Source organism: Silurus aristotelis, assembly GCF_946808225.1.
Source record: "Silurus aristotelis genome assembly, chromosome: 6".
Classification (NCBI taxonomy): domain Eukaryota; kingdom Metazoa; phylum Chordata; class Actinopteri; order Siluriformes; family Siluridae; genus Silurus; species Silurus aristotelis.
The window spans coordinates 11,064,640-11,087,892 of NC_139579.1; the positions used below are offsets into that span (position 1 = coordinate 11,064,640).

Here is a 23,253-nt window from a genome sequence, read left to right on the forward strand (position 1 = left end):
AAAAAATCGACTGATCAAAGGCTTAACTAAATAAATATGCTTTTCAGGGTAATTGGCTTGATGCAGGCAAGAAATATGGAATGAAATATGGAATGAAATACAAATCGTTTGTTCCAATACTTTTGCTCACCCATATATTAGATGGTCTAGTACCACAGGTGCCACATTATAAGTTGTGGTGCCACATTATAAGTTGTTTAACACATCTAGATTTGAATATTAGGAAATAAAAGCTGAAATTCTGATCCATCAACATCATCCATCCTGCAATAACTCTTAATTGCAATAATAATTATTTAAAAACGTTTCGCCTTTTCCTTAGACCTCTCATTGCAGCGAAGAACCCAAAGATTGCAGTCTCCAAAATGATGATGGTACTTGGGGCGAAGTGGCGTGAATTCAGTACCAACAACCCCCTGCGTGGCTCTGCAAGCGCCAACGCTGCACTTGCAGCTGCCAACGTGGCTGCTGCTGTGGAGAGTATGGTGGCAGCGGAGACTCCAGCTGCAGCCCCTGTAGTTGTTCCACTTGCTGAGCCAGGGCCTCCTCCAGCTCCTCCCCTCCGCAAGGCCAAGACGAAAGAGGGCAAGGGTGAGCCGAGGAGTCCTTCTTCAGTAATAACAGCATGAGCAATGTGTTTTTTAAAGTGGTGAATTTGACGTATTATAGAATTTAACACGTGCTGGAACATTCTGTTTGCAGGTCCTAATGCCCGTAGAAAGTCCAAACCTACACCCAAACCTCAGGAGAAGAAGGTCAAGACTAAGAAAGTTGCACCTCTAAAGATCAAGCTGGGTGGCTTCAACAGCAAGAGAAAGCGCTCTTCTGTATGTGGTCAATTGTTTTTTTTAAGTTACTTGTATGTTGCTATTCAGCTGGCAGACGATTTGCTGATTTTATTTCTCGTTACTTGTTAAGAGCGAAGAGGACGATATGGATGTGGACAGCGACTTCGACGACGGCAGTATAAACAGCGTCTCCGTGTCAGACAGCTCCAATAGCCGCAGTAGTCGCTCAAAAAAGAAACCCAAGCCCAAGAAGAAGAAGAAAGGTGAAGTAGCTTGCAAACGGAACTCGAGTTTCAGTCGCTATAGTACAGATGTGCATCGAGAGTTCTTGATGTTTCTTTTAATAGTCTGATCACCAGAATGTCTGAATTATTTATTTTTTATTCAGTGGATGAAGATGCAGATGGGTATGAGACTGACCACCAAGACTATTGTGAGGTGTGTCAGCAGGGAGGAGAGATTATTTTATGTGATACCTGCCCCAGAGCTTATCACATGGTCTGTCTGGATCCCGATATGGAGAAAGCCCCCGAAGGCACGTGGAGCTGTCCACACTGTGTAAGTGACTGTGAATGTTCTACCAGTTAATGCCACATTTCAGCACCAGGTTTGGTTATCAGGGTGATGGTATTTATTCACAGCAACCTGTGATCTCCTGAAGACACCTTTCAGGGTAAATCAAGAGCTTGTTTACGGTTCAATGTCGTAACGCTGTAAAATTGTCTCTCAGGAGAAGGAGGGCATTCAGTGGGAAGCGCGTGAGGAGGCTTCGGAAGGGGAAGAGGAGAACGATGCAGCCGGAGGCGAGGCCGAGGAAGACGACCATCACATGGAGTTCTGTCGCGTGTGTAAGGATGGAGGAGAGCTGCTGTGCTGTGACACCTGCCCCTCCTCGTACCACATCCACTGCCTTAACCCACCCCTGCCTGAAATTCCTAATGGAGAGTGGATCTGTCCTCGTTGCACTGTGAGTGAACTGTTGAGCTGTAATGGTCAGGGTTCATTAACCAGCAGGGTGGCCTGTCTGCTTCAGCGAAGATCATAATGACTAGTGTTTATACAGAACGTTGTGTGATAGGAAATTAATAGAGATTGGGAAAATGAATTGCATTAGTAGCTAAAAACTGTATTCTTTATTATCAATATACAACATGGCTAAAATAAAATGCTGTAATTTCTAGACGAATATTTACTGTATAACGTCTTTCTTTTACACTTTATTTAAAAGCGCGTTCGCTTTGTTGCTGCATTGCACCTGTTGTGTAGTAATGGTTCTGTTAAAAGAACAATGCTGGTTTTTGTGGATTCTTTTGACAAGCTGTGATGTGGTTCTACTGGATGCTAAAACCTCACAGTTTTGATATCAGTGCAGTTGAACATTTACTAACCCAGTAAAACTATTCGGTTTGTGAACTTATTGTATTTTGTATTCGTAACATTACTTTATTTGCTACCTTTTTGTCAGTGTCCTCCATTAAAGGGCAAAGTGCAGAAGATCCTTACCTGGCGTTGGGGTGACCCTCCACCACCCACCCCCGTTCCACGACCCCCCGACCTCCCATCTGATTCTCCAGATCCTGCCCCACTGGCTGGTCGGCCTGAGAGGGAATTCTTCGCAAAGTGGCAGAACATGTCCTATTGGCATTGTTCTTGGGTGTCTGAGCTGCAGGTCTCCCCACACACACACACACACACACACTTCCACATGAACAGCATTAACTTGTCAAATAGTGCAAATGGAGTCAGACTAAGATTCTTTTTTTCTCCTCAGCTGGAACTGCACTGTCAGGTGATGTTTAGAAATTACCAGCGCAAAAATGACATGGACGAGCCTCCACCCATAGACTTTGGAGGCGAAGGGGATGAAGATAAGAGTGAAAAGAGGAAGAACAAAGACCCCATCTATGCCCAGATGGAGGAGAAGTACTACCGCTTCGGCATTAAGATGGAGTGGATGATGATTCACCGCGTCCTCAACCACAGGTGAGTTTCCGAGGTCTTCGGTTCCTTTTTGCTGTCGGGATCGTGCAGACCTCAAGAACAAACAAATTTATTCACGCACGTACCAAACAACAACTGCACCAGCAAAATAGCCGTTTTTCCTCCTGTATTCACTGCGCTATTCTCTCAGATTTACATGATAAACTTTTAAAATCTTAAACCTGCATCAAAAGGTCTGCTGTTAAAACCGATATGTCTGGGATTGTCTGGGAACTGTGCTGCCATTGGCTATTTGCTTTCATTGGACTTTTACTAGAAGATATGTATTTATAGTCATTTAAATCTACAGTGTATTAATTTTTTTATAAATAAAATGACTAAAGTAAATAAAATAAAAAAATCTATGTAGGTATACATTATTTTTCTTTATTTTTTTAATAGGTTGCTTTTCCTGTAAAATCTAAGACAAAAAACGAAGCATGTGCAGGGTTTGAACACGTTCTTAAAGTACTGTAAAGTGTTTTCATTTAGCCTTTCTTAAGATTTAAAATGCCTTTAAATAAAAGGTTTAAAGTAACGTTTATTTCGGACTACACTTTTTAATTTAGGTTAAATTGAGTTTTGTGTCGGAAGGTCCTTTAAAAGTTTTTGGTGCTCGTAAATTCCTTTAAACGTCTTTTGATTTTTTTTTTTTGTCTTTGAACTGATGACTGTGTGCATGTCATTTTATTGGATCTACAGTTTACTTCCTAATTATCTAAAATATTAACACTATTGTCTCTGTAGTGGTTGCAATATATATAACAGACTGGGTATAAGTATGTTGTCAAGGAGTTCAATGACTCGAGACATATTGATTTACCTAATTACAATTTTTTTATATATATATATATATATATATAAGTTATCTGTAATTTTTTCCTTTATCACCTTTCGTGGTTACAAAGTCTGGTGTAGACTTAATTCAGATTAGTGACTTTAGACCAATGAAGCTTTGCTTTCTAATTTCCAATATGTCTTCCTCCCGTTGTCCAGCATGGATAAGAAAAATAACTGTCACTACCTCATCAAGTGGAGAGATCTAGCGTATGACCAGGCCACCTGGGAGTTAGAAGACATGGACATCCCAGAATACGATGCCTACAAACTGCAGTACTGGAACCACAGGTAACCATGCCTTAGGGCTGCATGGACAGTTTTGCATTCATATGCACTTCCAGAGTCTTAATTTTCTGATGTCCAGAAACATAATCTCCACAATTATGAAACTACATTGAATGGGCATTTGGTGCCATTTTATTGAGGACTGGTTTCCTGGTGTCTTGGAGTTTTTTTCTTTGCCACCGTCACCACTGGTTCGCTCATTAGGGATTAACTTGTAGACAAGATTGAAATTTGTAATCTTAATTTAATTCTAAAGCTGCTTTGGGACAATATTCATAGTTAAAACATGCACACTGAGAGTGAGGGGTAGCTCGGTGAATGGTTAAGGTGTTAAACGTATATTCAAAGGTGGAGAGTTTGTATCTACACATTACCAAGCTGCCACTGCTGGACCCCTTGAGCAAGACCCTCAATCCTCCTCTGCTCAGCTGTATATATAAGCTACTTGTTAGTTGCTCTGAATAAAAGCGTCTGCCAAGATGCTATAATTAAAAATCTTACAATTGAAACCTATATTAAAATGTGGAGTTTTTTGTGCTCAACAGGGAGCTGATGATGGGAGATGAAGGCAAACCCAGCAAAAAACTGAAGATCAAAGGAAAAATGAAGAGACTGGACAGACCTCCAGACAACCCAGTTGTTGATGTGAGGAGATGCATTTGTCCATATGCGAGACGTACTAGAAATTAGATGACGTGTATATTTAAAAAATTAGCATTGTAACAGTTTTAGGTTGATGCTGTCTTTTTTCTTGTGCTCTTTCAGCCAACCATTAAATTTGAACGCCAGCCAGAATATCTCGACTCGACAGGCGGCACGCTGCATCCGTACCAGCTGGAAGGATTGAACTGGCTACGTTTCTCCTGGGCTCAGGGTACTGACACCATTCTAGCTGATGAGATGGGCTTGGGAAAGACTGTGCAGACTGCTGTTTTTCTTTACTCGCTCTACAAAGAGGTGTGTATGTATGTGTGTTGGGGGAGGGTGTAGGCTGAGCCTTTTATAGAAGTGAGTGGTTGCCATTTTAAATCTATCAATGGATGTACAAATTTAATCAACATGGATGGCCAGTCTGCATAAAGATTGGGGAAAGAAAATGATGTGGCTGCCATCTGTTGGCCAAAGTGCAGAATGCAAGGATTTTTCCTTTTCTTTTCAGGTAATCATGTGGGAATGATGGCATGTGTTGTCTCAGTAAACGATACCTTAGCTTCAATTTGTCTCTTCTTTTTTTTAGGCCGAATTTAAAAATAATTTAGTTAAATTAAGACAAGACAAAGGGTTTAATACACAGAGGCTTTTGTAAAATATGTGGTTATTGCATTGCCTGTGATGTGAGTCTGAGTATACAATCTTATTTAATTTGCAGTGTATTGTCTCTTTTAAAGCCGTATATGAACTAATTTGATTGGTAAAAGCATTTTAAGGTTTAAAAAGCTTATTTAGATTAAAGAAATGTATTTTGTAATGCCATATTTTAATTTTTTTATCGCACATTACCTACATATATTGTGCCAGACACAAATCCTGCATGAATATACCTTCTCATATATAAATATAAATTATAATATATACACACACACATTTGTATTGGTAGTGCCACAGATCACAAAATGGATTCCCATTTTGTTTTTTAAGGTCGTGGATCGGTAGTTTTTCAGATCAGCACAAAAGGGGGTGGAGACATATATAATTAGAGATATAATTTGCTTTCTGTTTATTAGAAGAAAATTTACAGCAAGAAAATTCTTCCATACATGCGAGAGGCTTTTGAAGTTCCTCCTGTTCCTCCGCAAACCATTGTTGTTGACTGATCAACACGTCCCGTTCATGTGAACACATGCTCTGTTCTGTGTAGTTAAGGAATTTAAAATGCAAACAAAAAAACTCCAAGACCTTGTCCTGATGATTGGGGCGTCAGACTGCTGAGCAAAGTCTTCTCCAGCACATCCTGAAGATTCTCAATGGGGTTAAGGTCTGGACTCTGTGGCGGCCAATCCATTTGCAAAAATGATCTTATGCTCTCTGAACCACTCTTTCACAATTTGACCCTGATGAATCTTGGCATTGTCATCTTGTAATCTGCCTGTGCCATCAGGGAAGAAAAGTTACATTGATGAAATAACCTGGTCATTCAGTATATTCAGGTAGTCAGCTGACCTCATTCTTTTTTGGACATAACGTTGCTGAACTGAGACCTGACCAACTGCAGCAACTCTAGATCATAGCACTGCCACAGGCTTGTACGGTAGGAACTAGGCATGAGGTGTGCATCAGTTCATTCACCTCTCTTCTTACCCTGATGCACCCATCACTCTGGAACAGGGTAAATCTGGACTTATCAGACCACATGACCTTCTTCTATTGCTCCAGAGTCCAATCTTCATGCTCCCTAGCAAAACAGAGCCTTTTCTTCCCCCGATTAGCCTCACTGATAAGCGGCTACACAGCTGTTTAGTCCCAATCTTTTGAATTCCCTTCGCATTGCTCTTACTTTCACTATTAAACATAGTCGGGAGTTCTTTCACCAAACGTTTAAGGGATCGCCGATCTGAAACTAATGAACTTTACACAGGCTTTAATTAAAGACAGTGTCTGTTACACAGCTTGTATCTAAACAGTAGCCTACCAAGAAAGTCATTGTTCACTGTTTTCCTCCTTCCTTTCACAACAATTTCTCTCGAGAGTTTTTCTTTTGGCATCGTCGTGCGTTTAAAAATCACTTTCGGTGAATCTTTTCTCCCGATGCTGTGCAGCTCAGAACACAGGTGAAGTGCGGTTTTTTTTTTTTTTTTTTTTTTTTCATGTCCGGTTGTTTTCAGCGTGACGAATGAGTCGCGTTTCTTGTAGACAGTCCGAGTGAGCGGCAGGTCAAACGACAGAGGAACCGCATCCATATTTATGATGTGGTGCGGCCCGATTCAGTGGGAGCGCATCTGATTTAATATGAAGAATTGCATTGGTTGACCTGAACCCGTTCTGCAATTTCATTGGTCTAATGTTATGTTTACCAACAAGTGTTACCAACTTGTTTACCAGCTCATGCACTTTTTTTCACTGCCATAGCCTTTATATTTATTTGCATTGCATAGGCATATATGTACAATTATCCACTTATATATTAAATGCTGCAAACATATTTACACATTTATTTGCACTTCTGGTAGATGATAAACTGCATTTTGTTGCTGTGTACTTGCACTATGCGATGACGAAAAAAATCTATCAAGACATGAACATGATGGCATGCATTTAATATTTAATTTTCTTGCTTTTCAGGGTCATTCTAAAGGGCCGTTCCTGGTCAGTGCCCCTCTCTCTACCATTATTAACTGGGAAAGAGAGTTTGAGATGTGGGCTCCTGACATGTACGTGGTCACATATGTAGGGGACAAGGACAGCAGAGCTGTCATCCGAGAGAACGAGTTCTCGTTTGAGGACAATGCCATCCGTGGAGGCAAAAAGGCTTCCCGGATGAAGGTATGTTTTTCTGCAGCAGCTTTATTAATTTTTTTATTTTTTTAAGCTTTTCTGTTATAAACTTGACTATAAAAAAATTAATTTTATTGAAATTATTTGTGCATGACTGCATTTTTGTACAATGATCAGTTGCATATTGTGTGTTCTAAAGTCTATTCCTTTTGATGTCCAGACATGTCAGTTGATCGGCTGTTTATCAATATTAGGCATTTTTGGTTATCAACTTCTTTTTCTACTCTCTTGGTGTTCCATAACTTTTCTGTTCATTGCATGATATAGAAAGAGGCTTCAGTAAAGTTTCATGTGCTGCTGACTTCCTATGAGCTTATCACTATTGACATGGCCATCCTGGGATCCATTGACTGGGCCTGTCTGGTGGTGGACGAAGCACACAGACTCAAAAATAACCAGTCCAAGGTGAGTCTAAAGACTTCAAGACAAACCTGGAGTAGTCCGTGATGGACACCTTTACCGCTAAGGTTTATAGGAGATGTTACTCGGTATGAAATGCCGATGGGATAGTATAGGTATAGAAAAAAGCTGATGCAGTGATCCCTGATAAACTCTACCAAGACCATACGCCTGTCTGGAAACATTAACATCCTCCCCTGCCTGTATTAAGTCGAATATGACTTCAGTTTTGTACGGAGATGTCACAGATCTGAATGATGGTTCCTTATAGCTGACATATACTACTTTGCGCTAGTTTTGTTTGCATGTTTTGTAACGTCTCAAGCGAGTGATGCGCAGCTCTTGTACCGAAATGCATCAGTATACCTAGAGTTTAAAAAGCCACAGTTCTATCAGTCTGAAATGACTGGCGGAGTTAGCGCTGGTATGGTGGTATCTTTTCATGGTTAATGGGACTGATGAACATCAGCCTTATTCACACAAAAAAAAGATTCCGAAATGATTTGTGTTCATTTTAGAGAGAACTTTCTCACCTGAATAGACTATAACAGAATATACATTCACTTATTAAAATAGCAATGAAACATGACAAATACCCAAAAATGAATGAGCTGCATAATTAAATGGTATTTTGGAGCTGACTGTAGACTGCCTGAACAGATGAACTTTTGTATTCTAATGCTGTGGCATCTTTGTGTGTGTGTGTGTGTGTGTGTGTGTGTGTGTGTGTGTGTGTGTGTGTGTGTGTGTGTGTGCACGTGTGCTACAGTTTTTCCGAGTGCTGAATAATTACCCTCTTCAGCACAAACTGCTGCTTACGGGAACACCTCTACAAAACAACCTGGAGGAGCTTTTCCACCTGCTCAACTTCCTTACACCAGAGAGATTTAGGTAGGGTGTGTGTGTGTATGTGGACAGAGCAGGGCTCTTAAACCATTATATCGGCCCAAAATAAACCAGCTTTCTTTCCCCCCCTCCCTTAGCAACCTGGAGGGCTTCCTGGAAGAATTTGCAGATATTGCTAAAGAAGACCAGATAAAGAAACTCCATGACATGCTGGGACCGCACATGCTCCGAAGACTCAAAGCCGACGTGTTCAAGCACATGCCCTCGAAGACCGAGCTAATCGTCCGAGTCGAGCTCAGTCCCATGCAGAAGTAAGTAGGGAAAGAAGGAATGGCGTTGGTATTCGAGTAAAGCAGAACGACCTGCGAAAAAAAAAAAAAAAAAAAAAAACTTGAGTGAATTTCACCCCTTTCTCCTGTTTTTCTCTATTCTTTGCCTTGAAGAGACCTTAAGTACAATCTTTGTGCTTTGTAGGAAATATTACAAGTTCATCCTTACCCGCAACTTTGAGGCCCTGAACACTCGAGGAGGTGGAAATCAAGTGTCCTTGCTGAATGTGGTAATGGACCTGAAGAAGTGTTGCAATCACCCCTACCTTTTCCCTGTAGCTGCTATGGTAAGCTGTTTTTATTTTTTTTTATTAGATATTTACACCTGGACAATATAATTATTTGTTGACATTAATATTCAGACCTGTACAAATTCACACCATCTACATAATTAACCATGAAAGAACCTCCGTTAAGAGCTGCTCTCTTGCCCAGTGTTTTACTTGCTGAAAGGATAGTGTCATCTTTTCTCTTTAGGCAAACGGTAATGTTTGTATAAAAATTCTCTATAAAGAAATATTTAAGTACATATATTTTATGTACATAAATGGAGTTTATACAGATCTGCCCCTTGCTGGTTTTCTATAAGATAAAGAACAAAAATTCGTAACAAAAGATAAATCTTCATATACATTTTTCCATTTCTCCTCGTTTCTTTTTTTTCTCTTGTACAAGTGATTTCATATCCCTCTCCGGGGTGAACAGGTCTGACCTCTTGATAGTGGCTAGCTGTTGCTGATTAATCAACTGAATTTTTTTGTATTTTTTAAACTCCATGTAAAATAATACTAAACTTTTTTACAAAAATAAAAACCCCAGCACTGAATCATAAAAATGTGCTAAATTCAATAAATATGAATATATGAATTGTATTAATGAATATTGAGGGAAAATAAGACATTAATTTAAACTGAAACAAAAAGTAACACAAAATGGATAAAAAACAAACAAACGATACTTCAAATAAACAGCACGTGGCATCAGTGATTTGCCTCTAGAGGCCGCTATTGTACTGTATATTAACATTAGACCTTTTCAGCTGCTCCAGCAACCTTGAAAATCTATCGGTATAGATTTTAGCTTATAGTTTCAGCAATCAACTATTGGTGCTGATTAATCAGCGAAACCGATGAATCGATCGACCTTGAGTCTGAATATAGTTACTGTAGATTCAGGGTCTTAAACTGGTTATAATCTGATTCCTGGCTGGTTTATAACAGGAAGCACCCAAGATGCCAAATGGGATGTATGACGGCAGTGCCCTCTCAAAGTCTTCCGGGAAGCTGATGCTGCTCCAAAAAATGCTTCGCAAGCTGAAAGACGGAGGGCACCGCGTGCTTATCTTTTCTCAGGTATGTGCACGTGCATGCATAAGCAGGTACAAGCCAAGCTGTATGTGCTAGAAGGAAATAGCTTATTTATGAGTTTCTTGGTGTAGATGACTAAAATGTTGGACCTGCTGGAAGACTTCCTGGAAAATGAGGGCTACAAATATGAACGTATTGATGGAGGGATCACTGGGGCGATGAGACAGGAAGCAATCGATCGCTTCAATGGTAAGTATTAATTAATCGACTAAAACACTACTGATCTAGAAATTTTTACATTCCCCATATATATATATATATATATATATATATATATATATATATATATATATATATATATATAAAAGATTTGTCTATGTATATAATTTCTTTCCATATATATATTGTATAACAAATATTCTGTGTCTTTGCCAATGATAAACTATTCTCATTTGTCCCACAGCTCCTGGTGCTGTTCAGTTTGTGTTCCTTCTGTCAACTAGAGCTGGAGGATTGGGTATTAACCTGGCTACAGCTGACACGGTTATTATCTACGACTCTGACTGGAACCCTCACAATGACATTCAGGCAGGTTCATTTGTAACATCACAGCTGTCCAAAAAAAAAACCAGAGGTGCCCAAACCCTTTTTTTATGTGAAGAGCCAAAAACATATCAAACATATCACCGAACAAATTCCAATCAAAGTTGCCATGGTTTCTTATATTTGATATATGATTAATAAAATGTAAATAAATAAAATATAAATAAAAGAATAAATAATTACAGTAAAAAAAAGGAAACATGATTCTGTTAATCTGCTTAAGTTCATTTTAGTTCAGTGAAACCTATAGTGTAATGGGAAACAATCCAATTTATTGTGCAAGTCAAGGCCTAATACAGCTTCATTCAGTGATGTCCAATGAAATAAATGTATGAATTAATTTTTTTATAAAAATAAAAAAAAGTCCCCCTCTTTGGCCCACTGGTCCAAGTTTTGGCATCTCTGAAGTAAACACGGTTAATTTTGGCAGTATGGCTTTCTGTTGACTTGAGTGTAATTATTTATTTATTTTTCTCTTGTAGGCTTTCAGCAGAGCTCACCGAATTGGTCAGAACAAAAAGGTCATGATCTACCGCTTTGTCACCAAAGCCTCTGTTGAGGAACGAATTACTCAGGTATAGCCGGTTTCTATCATTTTGTTGCACCTCTAAAAGCTAATTTCTCATCTCTTTTTTTTTTTTTTTTTTTACTTTAACGTTTTTCTTTTCCGTGGTCAAGGTGGCCAAGAAGAAGATGATGCTGACCCACTTGGTGGTTCGACCTGGTTTGGGCTCTAAAACAGGCTCCATGTCTAAGCAAGAGCTGGATGATATTCTCAAATTTGGCACAGAGGAACTCTTCAAGGATGACGGAGAAGGTGATTACATTGTCTTGTGAGAATCGGATGTTCTGCCCAGTCAGTTTTATCATGTATTTTGTAAAGTAAGAGAATGAGTAGGATTTGTATTTTTTTTTGTAAACTTTATCAGGGGAGAACAAAGAGGAGGACAGCAGCGTGATTCACTACGACGACAAGGCCATAGACCGACTCCTGGACCGTAACCAGGATGCCACAGATGACACCGAGCTTCAGAGTATGAACGAGTATCTCAGTTCCTTCAAAGTTGCACAGTATGTGGTCAAGGATGAGGAAGACGAGGTAGATCTTTTACAAATTTTATTTATCGAGTTGAAGCGCTAACCGATTTGTTGTGTTGAAATAAAATGTCGTCTTTGTTTTCGACAGGAGGAGGAGGTGCAGAGGGAGATCATTAAGCAGGAGGAGAGCGTGGATCCGGATTATTGGGAGAAGTTGCTGAGGCATCACTATGAGCAGCAGCAGGAAGATTTGGCTCGCAACCTTGGAAAGGGCAAGCGCATCCGTAAACAAGTCAACTACAATGACGGATCCCAAGAAGACAGAGGTATTGTTTGTTCGGGAATTCGGACAGGGTTGGAATCTAAACCGCAAATTTGGAGTAAAGTTCGGGATTGGGTGCATTCAGAAAACCTAAATGATGGCCAGCCTTTCAATGCGGTGCACCATGGGCTAAATATTTTTGTCTTTTTTTTTTTGTTGTTGTTTGTTTTTTTTCCCCCCTACAAGCAGACTGGCAGGATGATCAATCTGATGGTCAGTCAGATTACTCTGTTGCCTCAGAGGAAGGAGATGAGGACTTTGATGAACGGGCAGAAGGTAAAATCTTTCATTGATGGCACAAAAATTTGAAATGAAGTTATTTCAGATGTTCTAATCTGTTTTATATAAAATTTTCCAAATGTAGCAAACTCCCGTAGACCCAACAGAAAAGGGCTCAGAAATGACAAGGATAAGCCTTTACCCCCCCTGCTGGCCAGAGTGGGAGGCAACATCGAGGTGAGCTAAATAATCACCAATAAAATACCATTTACAGTGTGGGTAAAGTCTTCTCCCTGTTTTAACATGACATTTTTTTGTTGTAGGTGTTGGGTTTCAATGCTCGCCAGCGGAAGGCCTTCTTGAACGCTGTAATGCGTTATGGAATGCCACCCCAGGACGCTTTCACCACCCAATGGCTGGTTAGAGACCTACGAGGGAAATCTGAAAAGGAGTTCAAGTGCGTCTTTTGATGATTGATGTGCATCAGGAATCTCCGTCTGAGCATTATATGATCCTGATGGTTTGATTTTCCCCTCACAGGGCATATGTGTCACTTTTTATGAGGCACTTGTGCGAGCCTGGTGCCGATGGTGCTGAAACCTTTGCTGACGGTGTGCCGCGAGAAGGCCTGTCACGACAACACGTTCTCACTCGAATTGGGGTGATGTCGCTGATCCGCAAGAAGGTAAAATCGCTTCGTTGTTTCTTGGTTTGTTCTGCTGCTCATGTTGAAATATAAACGTTTACTTGACTCAATGCTGTTTGGTGGCAGTTATACTTTATTTCGTTGTATTGACTGTTTTCAGGTGCAGGAATTCGAGCATGTGAATGGTCAGTGGTCCATGCCCTGGATGATGGAGCTGGAGGAAAATAAAAAGGTTGCGGCTGCTGGCCACCCCGACTCACCTGGGAAAACTCCTTCCACTGGCACTCCAGCTGACACGCAACCCAATACACCGGTTCCAGGTTTTCATCATTTTCCAAGTATTTCTAAAGGCTTTTAATTAAAATCCAGCTCAAATACAGAATTTATATGTATTAGTGATGTGCATCTCTATTACTGACGCTGGTGTGATTCACATCTCGATGCATAGCTAACGATAAAATACCACAAAGATGCATACGAAGCAACTAAATATTGGTCACATTTTAAATTTTAAAAAGGATAAAGTAAAAGTATAGCGCAGCTACTAAAAATTATAAATAAATAAATCGTTGTATATTTATGCAAATGTGTTAAAAACGATGCATCGTGATACAAATGCCAACTTCTATCTGATGCACACTTTAAATCGATGTGTTCACTTTTATTTACTTTTGAAAAGAGTTGTGGCTGGTGAGAGGGAGGAGGAGGAGGGTTATTGCTTGGAAGAAGGTTCTCCTTCCATGAGAACACACGGTCACAACACTATAGTAAATAGTACGGTTGTGCGAATGCGTTCTGTATGAGGGAATGAGGACGAATACGCAGGAAGCTGACCTGAGCTTCCATTGTGTTACGCTATGAGAGAGAAAGAACCATCGTCTCAGTTGAGCATGAGCCGTTTGCGTGATGCTCGATGTTCGCAATGCGAGTTAAATTTTAATACAAATTTTTGCAAAGCATTTGTAAACTCGTAAAGGTTTTACTGTGTATGTATGTATATCAGGACTGAAACGATTCCTCCAGTAATTTGAATTTCATGCATCGAGGCAAATCATTTGCTGCAGTTAGGACATTTAACCACCCACGGAGCACTGTTTCCCCACTGACAATTATTACTGATGCACCACCCGCTAAACTCTGGACTGCTCATGGGTCTTATTTATAAACGTTTTTCACGTAAAGGTTGCGCACATTATCCGTGTCGTTAATTACACTTCTCGCCTTCTGGGTTTTCACATTGTGTGTATGCAGGGCTCAGAGTTTACTCACTGGTGTCGCTTTCTCCCATCAACATTTATTTATCTTTTATTATTATTTAACTTTGTGTGGAAACGGATTACGCACGTTTTCAGCTTTATTTTGTGTGTACACCACATTTATAAATGAGACCCCTGGACAGGGTTAGAGTTAAGATTCAGGCCAACAAGTTTTCAAAAGTTTGGAAGTTTCCCAAGTTTACATACGTTTACATACAATACAATAGAAATGAAACTGGGATATATTTTAGTTAATGTGCAGCTTGTATATAAGTACAGATTTACTGTCCTCTGAAAACAACTCAACAAAGTCATTATTGTAAAAATAGCTGGCGACATAAGTGAGTACACCCTAAGTGACGACAGCTGTACATCGTGTAACCAGGCAAAACCACGTGTCCTATTCATCATGAATTACTGGAACCATGTCCTGTGTTCTGATGTGTCGAAGATAAACACGTTTGGTTTAGATGGAGTCCAGCATGTGGACAATCATGTGATTAATCGCGATTAAATATTTGAATCGATTGACAACCTTCATTCTCCTCTCCACAGAAGATACCTCCAAGACAGAAGATGGAAATAAAGAGACTGAAAAAGAGAAGGAGGGGAAGAAGGATGGTGAAATAGAACAGCAGAGCAGAAAGATAGAGGATGAGGTGAGTGGTAAAATAATTAATTTAATTATTTTTTTTTTTTTTACATAATGGAATTTTTTTCTGCCCTCGAATCTTTACATGTGCAAGCAAATCCTGTCTTTAGGTCATCGCTATTCCTGACGACGACGAGAAAATACCCTCCCCTGCCGAACAGACAGAAAAAGGAGAGAAAGACCTCGCCTTGGCTTCTACCACGGAGACGGAAAAAACAGGAAATGGGGAAGATGAGAAAGAAAAGACATCCGGCGAAGCTGCGGAGCTAAGCAAGACTTCTGACGAGACGAAGGCTGAAGAGTCTAAAAATAAAAAGGAGGAATCCACAAACACGGGTAATTAGTTTGAGAATTGCCTTTTAAATAGTGCAACTGCCTCTCAGTACATAATGTGGAGCGCATATTAGTTATGACACCAACGCTTTTGGCACATTAATGTATCCCATTGTTGGTGCATGGAATAATAAAAAAAAAATACTCTTAACTGATGTATCATGTTACAGCTACAAATAAAAACTCATTTTCTCATCATAGACAGAACGCCATCTAAATCAGTGGACAAATATTTAGTCTAATATATTTTGCTTCCAGGCTAAAGCAAGTGATTTAACTGATCATATCCATTTTTTTATTAGAAGTAAAGAAAGAAGATAAGGCAGAGGTCATCGACTCCACTCCTGCTACGGATGAGAAGAAAGGTAGCGACTCGTATTTCGCTTTGTTCTTGTACATCATTTGTACACCATTTGCTTTGTTGTAAATAAATTCACTCTCTTGCCGCTTCTTGTAGAACAAAAGGATGAAAAGGAGTCTGTTAAGATCGAGGAACCGTCCAAATTACAGAACGGCGACAGCGGCAAAGATGTCGTTGCCGCGGGAGCGAGTGAAGAGAAGAAGAAAGCAAAGACACGCTTTATGTTCAATATTGCAGACGGAGGATTTACTGGTGAGACGAAGAACCAAATAAAAATTTCGAATTTTTTATTTTCTTCTTGTTAGTTCATTTGTTGTATATTTGCATCTTGCAGAATTGCACTCCTTGTGGCAGAATGAGGAAAGAGCAGCAACAGTTACTAAGAAAACCAACGAGATCTGGCATCGCCGGCATGACTACTGGCTTCTTGCTGGCATCATACAGTATCCTTTGCACTGTTTTTATGACTAAAGTTTCCCAGTGTAGGAATCAGTGTGTCAATATTGCACCCCCTAGTAAAATCAATATAATAACCCCACCCCCGGGGATTTTATTATATTCAGTCAATTTTGTAGACGTCTGTCTGCGTCTTCCAAGTTAATTAAAGATTTACAAACTTGCATGAATGTTTATAATCGCTACAAATAGGCAACAAAAAAACATTGCTGGACCTTTTTATTATTATTATTATTATTATTATTATTATTATTATTTTAATCTATATGAATTATGTCATCTTCAGTAACTTCTACATGCTGGGATGTCCAGGGATGAAAATGAGCATGAGGCAGAACACGAGTCCATGACACGACATCACACACTTCTACACCCAGTGCCTTTAGAGGAACAAGTTCACCTTCTGGAATATTTTATGGGAGGAGACTGGAATAGAGACTTGTGGAGTTTCTGTGGGTTTCTACAACAGCTGTAACATGATCTCAGGATTTTTAAACATTTTAAAAACGAATATAGTATCAGAAAGTCCCCTGGTGGTCTAGTGGTTAGGATGCAGCGCTCTCACCACTGCGACCCGGGTTCTTTCCCCGGTCAGGGAACCATCCCCAGCCACTCTCAGTGCCGGTCCCAAGCCCGGATAAATTGGGGGAGGGTTGCGTTAGGAAGGGCATTCAGCGTAAAAACATGTGCCAAATCAAACGTGCGGAGGATCCGCTGTGGCGACCCCTAACGGGAGAAGCCGAAAGAAAGTTTATAGTATCAGAAAGTGATGGTTACAATGGCAACCATACTTTTTTCTTTACCCTTCTAGAAGTGTTTTTTTGTGCTGTATGTATCTTTAACTCCTGGTTCTCAGACATGGTTACGCTCGGTGGCAGGACATCCAAAACGATGTCAAATTTGCGATTCTCAACGAGCCCTTCAAGGGTGAGATGAACCGAGGAAACTTTCTGGAGATCAAAAACAAGTTCCTGGCTCGGAGATTCAAGGTAAAGAGATGTTGTTTTATTATTATTTATTATTATTACTTTTAAGTCTTCTTTAATACTTATTTTATTGCTTCATGTTAGTTACTGGAGCAGGCACTAGTGATCGAGGAACAGCTACGAAGGGCAGCATATTTAAACATGACCGAGGATCCGTCTCATCCCTCCATGGCTCTGAATACACGGTTCAGCGAGGTGGAGTGCCTGGCCGAGTCGCACCAACACCTCAGCAAGGAGTCGATGTCTGGCAATAAGCCTGCCAACGCCGTCCTGCACAAAGGTGGGTTGCGGCAGCTGAAACTAGAGCTGGCACAGATAATTTATTGCTGAAACTATCGTCTATCTGCAAAAAATCCATAACGATCCAGGTTGCTTAAGCAGCTGAGAAGGTCAAATGTCATTATACAGTATGAGAGCGGCCTCTAGAGGCAAGTCATTGATGCCATGTGCTATTTTTGGTCATAGTTTATGATGCCAAGAGAGGAGCCAATTCACAGCTCTGCTTTCTCTATTATAATTTGAGGCTTCTAAACTTTATATAAATATTAATATTTATATTCTAATTGCTTGCAGTCCTTTGACAAGACTAGTTCAGTTTCCACTGTTTTACAAGTTCAAATTTGTTTTATTTAAAGTGTCTGTTTTTATTCACTTTTGGTTGCAAATGTTTTTATTTATTTAAAGTATTTTCAATAATGAATATATTTACATTTATTTAATTAAGCACATTCTCATGAATCTGTACTGTTTTGTTTTTTGTAAAGTTCAGTTCTATATTTTTTTTATTCAGTATCCATTAAATAAAAACTGTTGATTAATCTGTTTTGGAAAAATCATCAGGCAAAATTCATCTGAAATGAGCAAAACACAGGGAATTTATTCAATTCTGTTTAATTTTGTAATCCATTAGATTCTAATGTGTTCTGTATCTAAATTTTGTCTCTCTGAGTTTCCTCATGCTGAGACCTTTTTCATAGCCTGTTTCGCTTTTATTTTTAGTGCTGAAACAGCTTGAAGAGTTGCTGAGTGACATGAAGGCAGATGTCACCCGTCTCCCAGCAACCATTGCCAGGATACCGCCTGTTGCTGTCCGGCTGCAAATGTCCGAAAGAAACATTCTCAGTCGTTTGGCCAGCAGAGGCCCAGAGACACAGTCCCAGCAGGTACCAAACAAAATGTCATCTGAATTTTTTATTATAGTGCTGGATTGACCTGTAACCTGAAGAGCTGAACTGCTGTTTGTTTGTTTGTTTTTGTTTTTTTTGTCTTTTAAACCATATTTTCTGTGTATTTCACCTATTTCAGGTATCTCAGCAGTAGCCTGCACCGGGCCAAAGCCCACCACTCAAGCACCACCTACCACCTCTACATTCCTGACTGACACCTCAGATAACATCTCGCCTTAGCTTGAAGCCACACCCCTTTACCTACAAACGGACATGAGTCTGTAGGCGAAAATATGGAGTTTGTGGAATCTGAAACGATTTTATTTTTTTTATTATTTTTTTCTTCTTTATTAATATTATTGATATAATGTTATTATTGATGGTTTTTGGGACCGAAAATAAAAGTAATAAAAACATTTTGTTGTGCCAGTTTTATGTAGATGTTTTTGGAGATGTAGATCTTGTGTTGCATGTTTGCTAGTAACGATGATCAGAGCTGCAGTAATACGAGCCCCTTTCTGAAGGGATGTTCAAAAACCAATATGTTCTGGTGTTCACATAAACGGCAAAAATAATACGGCCACATGGAGCAGTATTTATTTTTTTTTAAGGAGCACGGTTATTAGCGTTCGACTGATGGTGGATTTTACATTTACGACGTTTAGCAGACGCCCCTTATCCAGAGCGACTTGCATTAATCTCACTCAATAAATACTGAGAAGCTATCAGGTTAAGGGCCTTGCTCAGGGGACCAGGAGTGGCAGATAGGTGTGGGTGGGATTTGAACTCATGACCTTCAGATCCAAAAGAGCCAATGTTCTAACCACTGAACCATCTTCAAGTTTACCGATACCTAGGTTGGATCATACTTGCTGATTTAATTGATCGATAGTTTTTAAAATGAATACTGTATGTGTGTGTATATGTATGTATGTATGTATGTGTGTGTGTGTGTGTGTGTGTGTGTGTGTGTGTGTGTGTGTGTGTGTATATATATATATAAATATATATATAATCATGTAAAAATATATATCATGTAAAAATATTACTGAACCTTATTACTAATAATAATACAAATAAAACAGTACTGAATCAATATATACAGTGGGTACGGAAAGTATTCAGACCCCCTTAAATTTTTCACTCTTTTTTATTTTGCAGCCATTTGCTAAAATCATTTAAGTTCATTTATTTTCCTCATGAATGTACACATAGCACCCCATACTGGCAGAAAAACACAGAATTGTTGACACTGTTGCAGATTTATTAAAAAAGAAAAACTGAAATATCACATGGTCCTAAGTATTCAGACCCTTTGCTCAGTATTTAGTAGAAGCACCCTTTTGATCTAATACAGCCAGGAGTCTTTTTGGGAAAGATGCAACAAGTCTTTCACACCTGGATTTGGGGATCCTCTGCCATTCCTCCTTGCAGATCCTCTCCAGTTCTGTCAGGTTGGACGGTAAACGTTGGTGGACAGCTATTTTTAGGTTTTTCCAGAGATGCTCAATTGGGTTTAAGTCATTGCTCTGGCTGGGCCATTCAAGAACAGTCACAGAGTTGTTGTGAAGCCACTCCATCGTTATTTTAGCTGTGTGCTTAGGGTCATTGTCTTGTTGGAAGGTAAACCTTCAGCCCAGTCTGAGGTCCAAAGCACTCTGGAGAAGGTTTTCGTGCAGGATATCCCTGTGCTTGGCCGCATTCATCTTTCCCTTGATTGCAACCAGTCGTCCTGTCCCTGCAGCTGAAAAACGCCCCCACAGCATGATGCTGCCACCACCATGCTTCACTGTTGAGACTGTACTGAACAGGTGATGAGCAGTGCCTGGTTTTCTCCACACATACCGCTTAGAATTAAGGCCAAAAAGTTCTATCTTGGTCTCATCAGACCAGAGAATCTTATTTCTCACCATCTTAGAGAACTCCATGCGGGTTTTCATGTGTCCTGCACTGAGGAGAGGCTTCCGTCGGGCCACTCTGCTATAAAGCCCCACTGGTGAAGGGCTGCAGTGATGGTTGACTTTCTACAACTTTCTCCCATCTCCCGACTGCATCTCTGGAGCTCAGCCACAGTGATCTTTGGGTTCTTCTTTACCTCTCTCACCAAGGCTCTTCTCCCCCGATAGCTCAGTTTGGCCGGTCGGCCAGCTCTAGGAATGGTTCTGGTCGTCCCAAACGTCTTCCATTTGAGGATTATGGAGGCCACTGTGCTCTTAGGAACCTTAAGTGCAGCAGAAATTTTTTGGAACCTTGGCCAGATCTGTGCCTTGCCACAATTCTGTCTCTGAGCTCTTCAGGCAGTTCCTTTGACCTTAATGATTCTCATTTGCTCTGACATGCATTGTGATCTGGAAGGTCTTATATAAACAGGTGTGTGGCTTTCCTAATCAAGTCCAATCAATATAATCAAAAATTTCTGGACTCAAATGAAGGTGTAGAACCATCTCAAGGATGATCAGAATAAATGGAAGGCACCTGAGTTAAATATATGAGTGTCACAGCAAAGGGTCTGAATACTTAGGACCATGTGATATTTCAGTTTTTCTTTTTTAATAAATTCTGTGTTTTTCTGTCAGTATGGGGTGCTGTGTGTACATTCATGAGGAAGAAGAATGAACTTAAATGATTTTAGCAAATGGCTGCAATATAACAAAGAGTGAAAAATTTAAGTGGGTCTGAATACTTTCCGTACCCACTGTATATATTGTAATAATAAAAATTAAATTCAGTTCAAGATTATTTCTATAGCGCTTTTTTTTTTTACAGTGGACATTGTTTTAAAGCAGCTTCAGAGAATTTTGAAAAAAATTTCAATATATGTATTTATCCATGCTGAGGAATGAGCCTGCGGCGACTGTGGCAAGATAAAACTCCTTTAGATGGTGGAAGAAACCTTGAGAGGTGCCAGACTCAAAAGTAGAACCCATCCTCATCTGTGTAACACCAAGAGTTTGATTATCAATCATTAAAACATTACAAGCACCGGAGAGTGAGATGAGTAACTGTAGAAAGGGCATTCGAGTTTTGGAACCAAAAGCTTCTGAGCAACTCAACATCTGAAAATAAAGATCAAACACATGATTAAAATACATATTAATCATGATCGATCATTTGGAAATCTTCTTGATGCTGACTGCAGCTACTGTCTGGACCATGCAACACTGACTGACTCCATTCAGTGCAAGTCATCAGAGTAAGTTATTGACCATTAATCAACAAGGTATCATGCCAGGGTTATGCAAAGTTCGCCAACATATATTGTATATATAAAGTATATTCAGTATATATGTAGTCCAGATATAACCCAGACTACAGGTGATATAGTATAATTAAGAAAATTCAGTAATCTCAGCATTGGGTCACGGTAATGTACTGGTGTGGGGAGACTTATAATTCTTTCAGACGCATCATCAAAAATTTAGTATGCATCCAGTACTTTCGCTTTACTGTGGAGTCTGAACTAATCCGGTATAATCCAGTCTGAGGTTAGGCCCCACAGCTCTGCAAGGGGTTCTGTAAGTAACTGATTCGCATCAGTGGATCGGCGTAAAAGTGAACGACGTGATACACAAGTTGGCATTTGTATCACGATTCATTGTTTTTATTTGCGTCAGTGAAAACAGATTTATTAATATAGCATTGCTAGTAGATGCGCAAACTTTTATGTAGAAAGCTTAAGGCAAACGGCAATATTTTTATATGTAGATAAAATTCTCCTCTCCTTCTCGAGGGCGTTTTTCTCAGCACCGCTGCTGCTACCTGAATACGATGTATCGGAAAACTTAGGAGGCCGAGGCGCGTCCCAAGAGTCACATAGAATAGAGATTTACATGGCTGAGGTAGAGCTGTAACTTCCTGGAGACATAACAGCAAACGAACGCCTGGCTTTGTTTATTTCTTTTTTTTGCATTACAAAGGCCTGTACTTGATACTTATATCTCGCCCTGTATTACCCTTCTTCTCTTCTTCCCAATCTCTCACTCATTTGTGAGGTACCAGTGATCAGTGCTCCTGCCCCTCTCCTCTCAGATCTGCCGGGTATGTCCCAGCACCCTGCTTTGGGATGAGGTTCTCTTCAAATTGAGGCTAATCTGTGCAGCTGGGGTTGGTTTCGTATCAGCGGCGGGTGGATTGGTGAAATTACAGAGCAACACAGGAGCTTTGAGGATGGATTTGGACTCCATTTAATGTCAAGAGTCTGCTACAACAGCTCAGAACCACAGGTTGCATCTAATCACCATCACTGCATCACTGCTCTGTATTGTTTAAAGACTATAATTACACTCTTGATGTCACCCAGACGAGGATGGGTTCCCTCTTTAAATCTGGTTTTATTCCTCATGCAAATTTTTTTCTTAGGGATGAACTTACAATTATAAAGAACAATCCTATACATTCTTCACAGAGGTGGGAGGTCATGAAGTGCAAATACTTTGTTAGTGTACTTAAGCAGATTTTTCTGGTATCAGTACTTTACTTCTCTATTTTTCAGACAACTTTTTTACTTTGACAACATTTTTACCACTTTTATCTATTTGGTGACATGATCGATATTTTTTCTTCTCATAGGGCAGCTTTTTCAATCTACCACTGGTGTATCATGTCCAGTGATGTAAACATGACTGAGAACAGACACATTCCTGATCATCATCTTTGCTCTGCTTGTGTTCTCTATGGTGGATGTTCAGCCTGGATACATTCATTAGATAACAAAATAAAAAATTCAGTTTAATTAATATAAGACTAAACTCTCTTTCATCAGGTGGAGCATTCCGAGGTAAAGGCTGGTCATCTGGGTGAACAGACCACTTTGGTTTGAGCACCACTTCCTAGTGTTTGCTGCCCCCAGGGTGAGTCTCAGCCTCGCATTTGGTCATTTCTTTTCCTTTCTTTCCCATGTATCAAGTCGTGACCAAGCAACCAGAGAAAAAACATGAGCCATTCTGATC

The 23,253-nt window shown here is 39.9% G+C and overlaps 1 protein-coding gene across 6 annotated transcripts in view; it reads left to right on the forward strand.

Annotated features, from left to right (window-relative positions):
- chd4a (chromodomain helicase DNA binding protein 4a) overlaps positions 1–18,720 on the forward strand; it is a 22,794-nt gene extending 4,074 nt beyond the window's left edge. For 2 of the 6 annotated variants that reach the window (XM_083543153.1, XM_083543154.1), the window contains exons 6-41: positions 323–591; positions 703–827; positions 919–1,051; positions 1,177–1,346; positions 1,519–1,755; positions 2,254–2,457; positions 2,560–2,771; positions 3,765–3,896; positions 4,439–4,538; positions 4,659–4,850; positions 7,173–7,373; positions 7,653–7,790; positions 8,554–8,675; positions 8,768–8,941; positions 9,105–9,246; positions 10,180–10,311; positions 10,398–10,515; positions 10,730–10,854; positions 11,352–11,444; positions 11,548–11,686; positions 11,799–11,968; positions 12,056–12,233; positions 12,416–12,505; positions 12,594–12,685; positions 12,772–12,905; positions 12,989–13,133; positions 13,255–13,432; positions 14,906–15,009; positions 15,113–15,338; positions 15,638–15,700; positions 15,793–15,948; positions 16,031–16,139; positions 17,009–17,141; positions 17,223–17,418; positions 18,138–18,301; positions 18,444–18,720. In XM_083543153.1, the coding sequence (XP_083399279.1) occupies positions 323–591; positions 703–827; positions 919–1,051; positions 1,177–1,346; positions 1,519–1,755; positions 2,254–2,457; positions 2,560–2,771; positions 3,765–3,896; positions 4,439–4,538; positions 4,659–4,850; positions 7,173–7,373; positions 7,653–7,790; positions 8,554–8,675; positions 8,768–8,941; positions 9,105–9,246; positions 10,180–10,311; positions 10,398–10,515; positions 10,730–10,854; positions 11,352–11,444; positions 11,548–11,686; positions 11,799–11,968; positions 12,056–12,233; positions 12,416–12,505; positions 12,594–12,685; positions 12,772–12,905; positions 12,989–13,133; positions 13,255–13,432; positions 14,906–15,009; positions 15,113–15,338; positions 15,638–15,700; positions 15,793–15,948; positions 16,031–16,139; positions 17,009–17,141; positions 17,223–17,418; positions 18,138–18,301; positions 18,444–18,458 (5,311 nt within the window). In that variant the 3' untranslated portion in view covers positions 18,459–18,720. The remainder of the gene's footprint in view (positions 1–322; positions 592–702; positions 828–918; positions 1,052–1,176; positions 1,347–1,518; positions 1,756–2,253; positions 2,458–2,559; positions 2,772–3,764; positions 3,897–4,438; positions 4,539–4,658; positions 4,851–7,172; positions 7,374–7,652; positions 7,791–8,553; positions 8,676–8,767; positions 8,942–9,104; positions 9,247–10,179; positions 10,312–10,397; positions 10,516–10,729; positions 10,855–11,351; positions 11,445–11,547; positions 11,687–11,798; positions 11,969–12,055; positions 12,234–12,415; positions 12,506–12,593; positions 12,686–12,771; positions 12,906–12,988; positions 13,134–13,254; positions 13,433–14,905; positions 15,010–15,112; positions 15,339–15,637; positions 15,701–15,792; positions 15,949–16,030; positions 16,140–17,008; positions 17,142–17,222; positions 17,419–18,137; positions 18,302–18,443) is intronic. The other 4 variants (XM_083543156.1, XM_083543157.1, XM_083543158.1 and 1 more) reach the window with 3 other exon arrangements.
- The last annotated feature ends 4,533 nt before the right edge of the window (positions 18,721–23,253 follow it).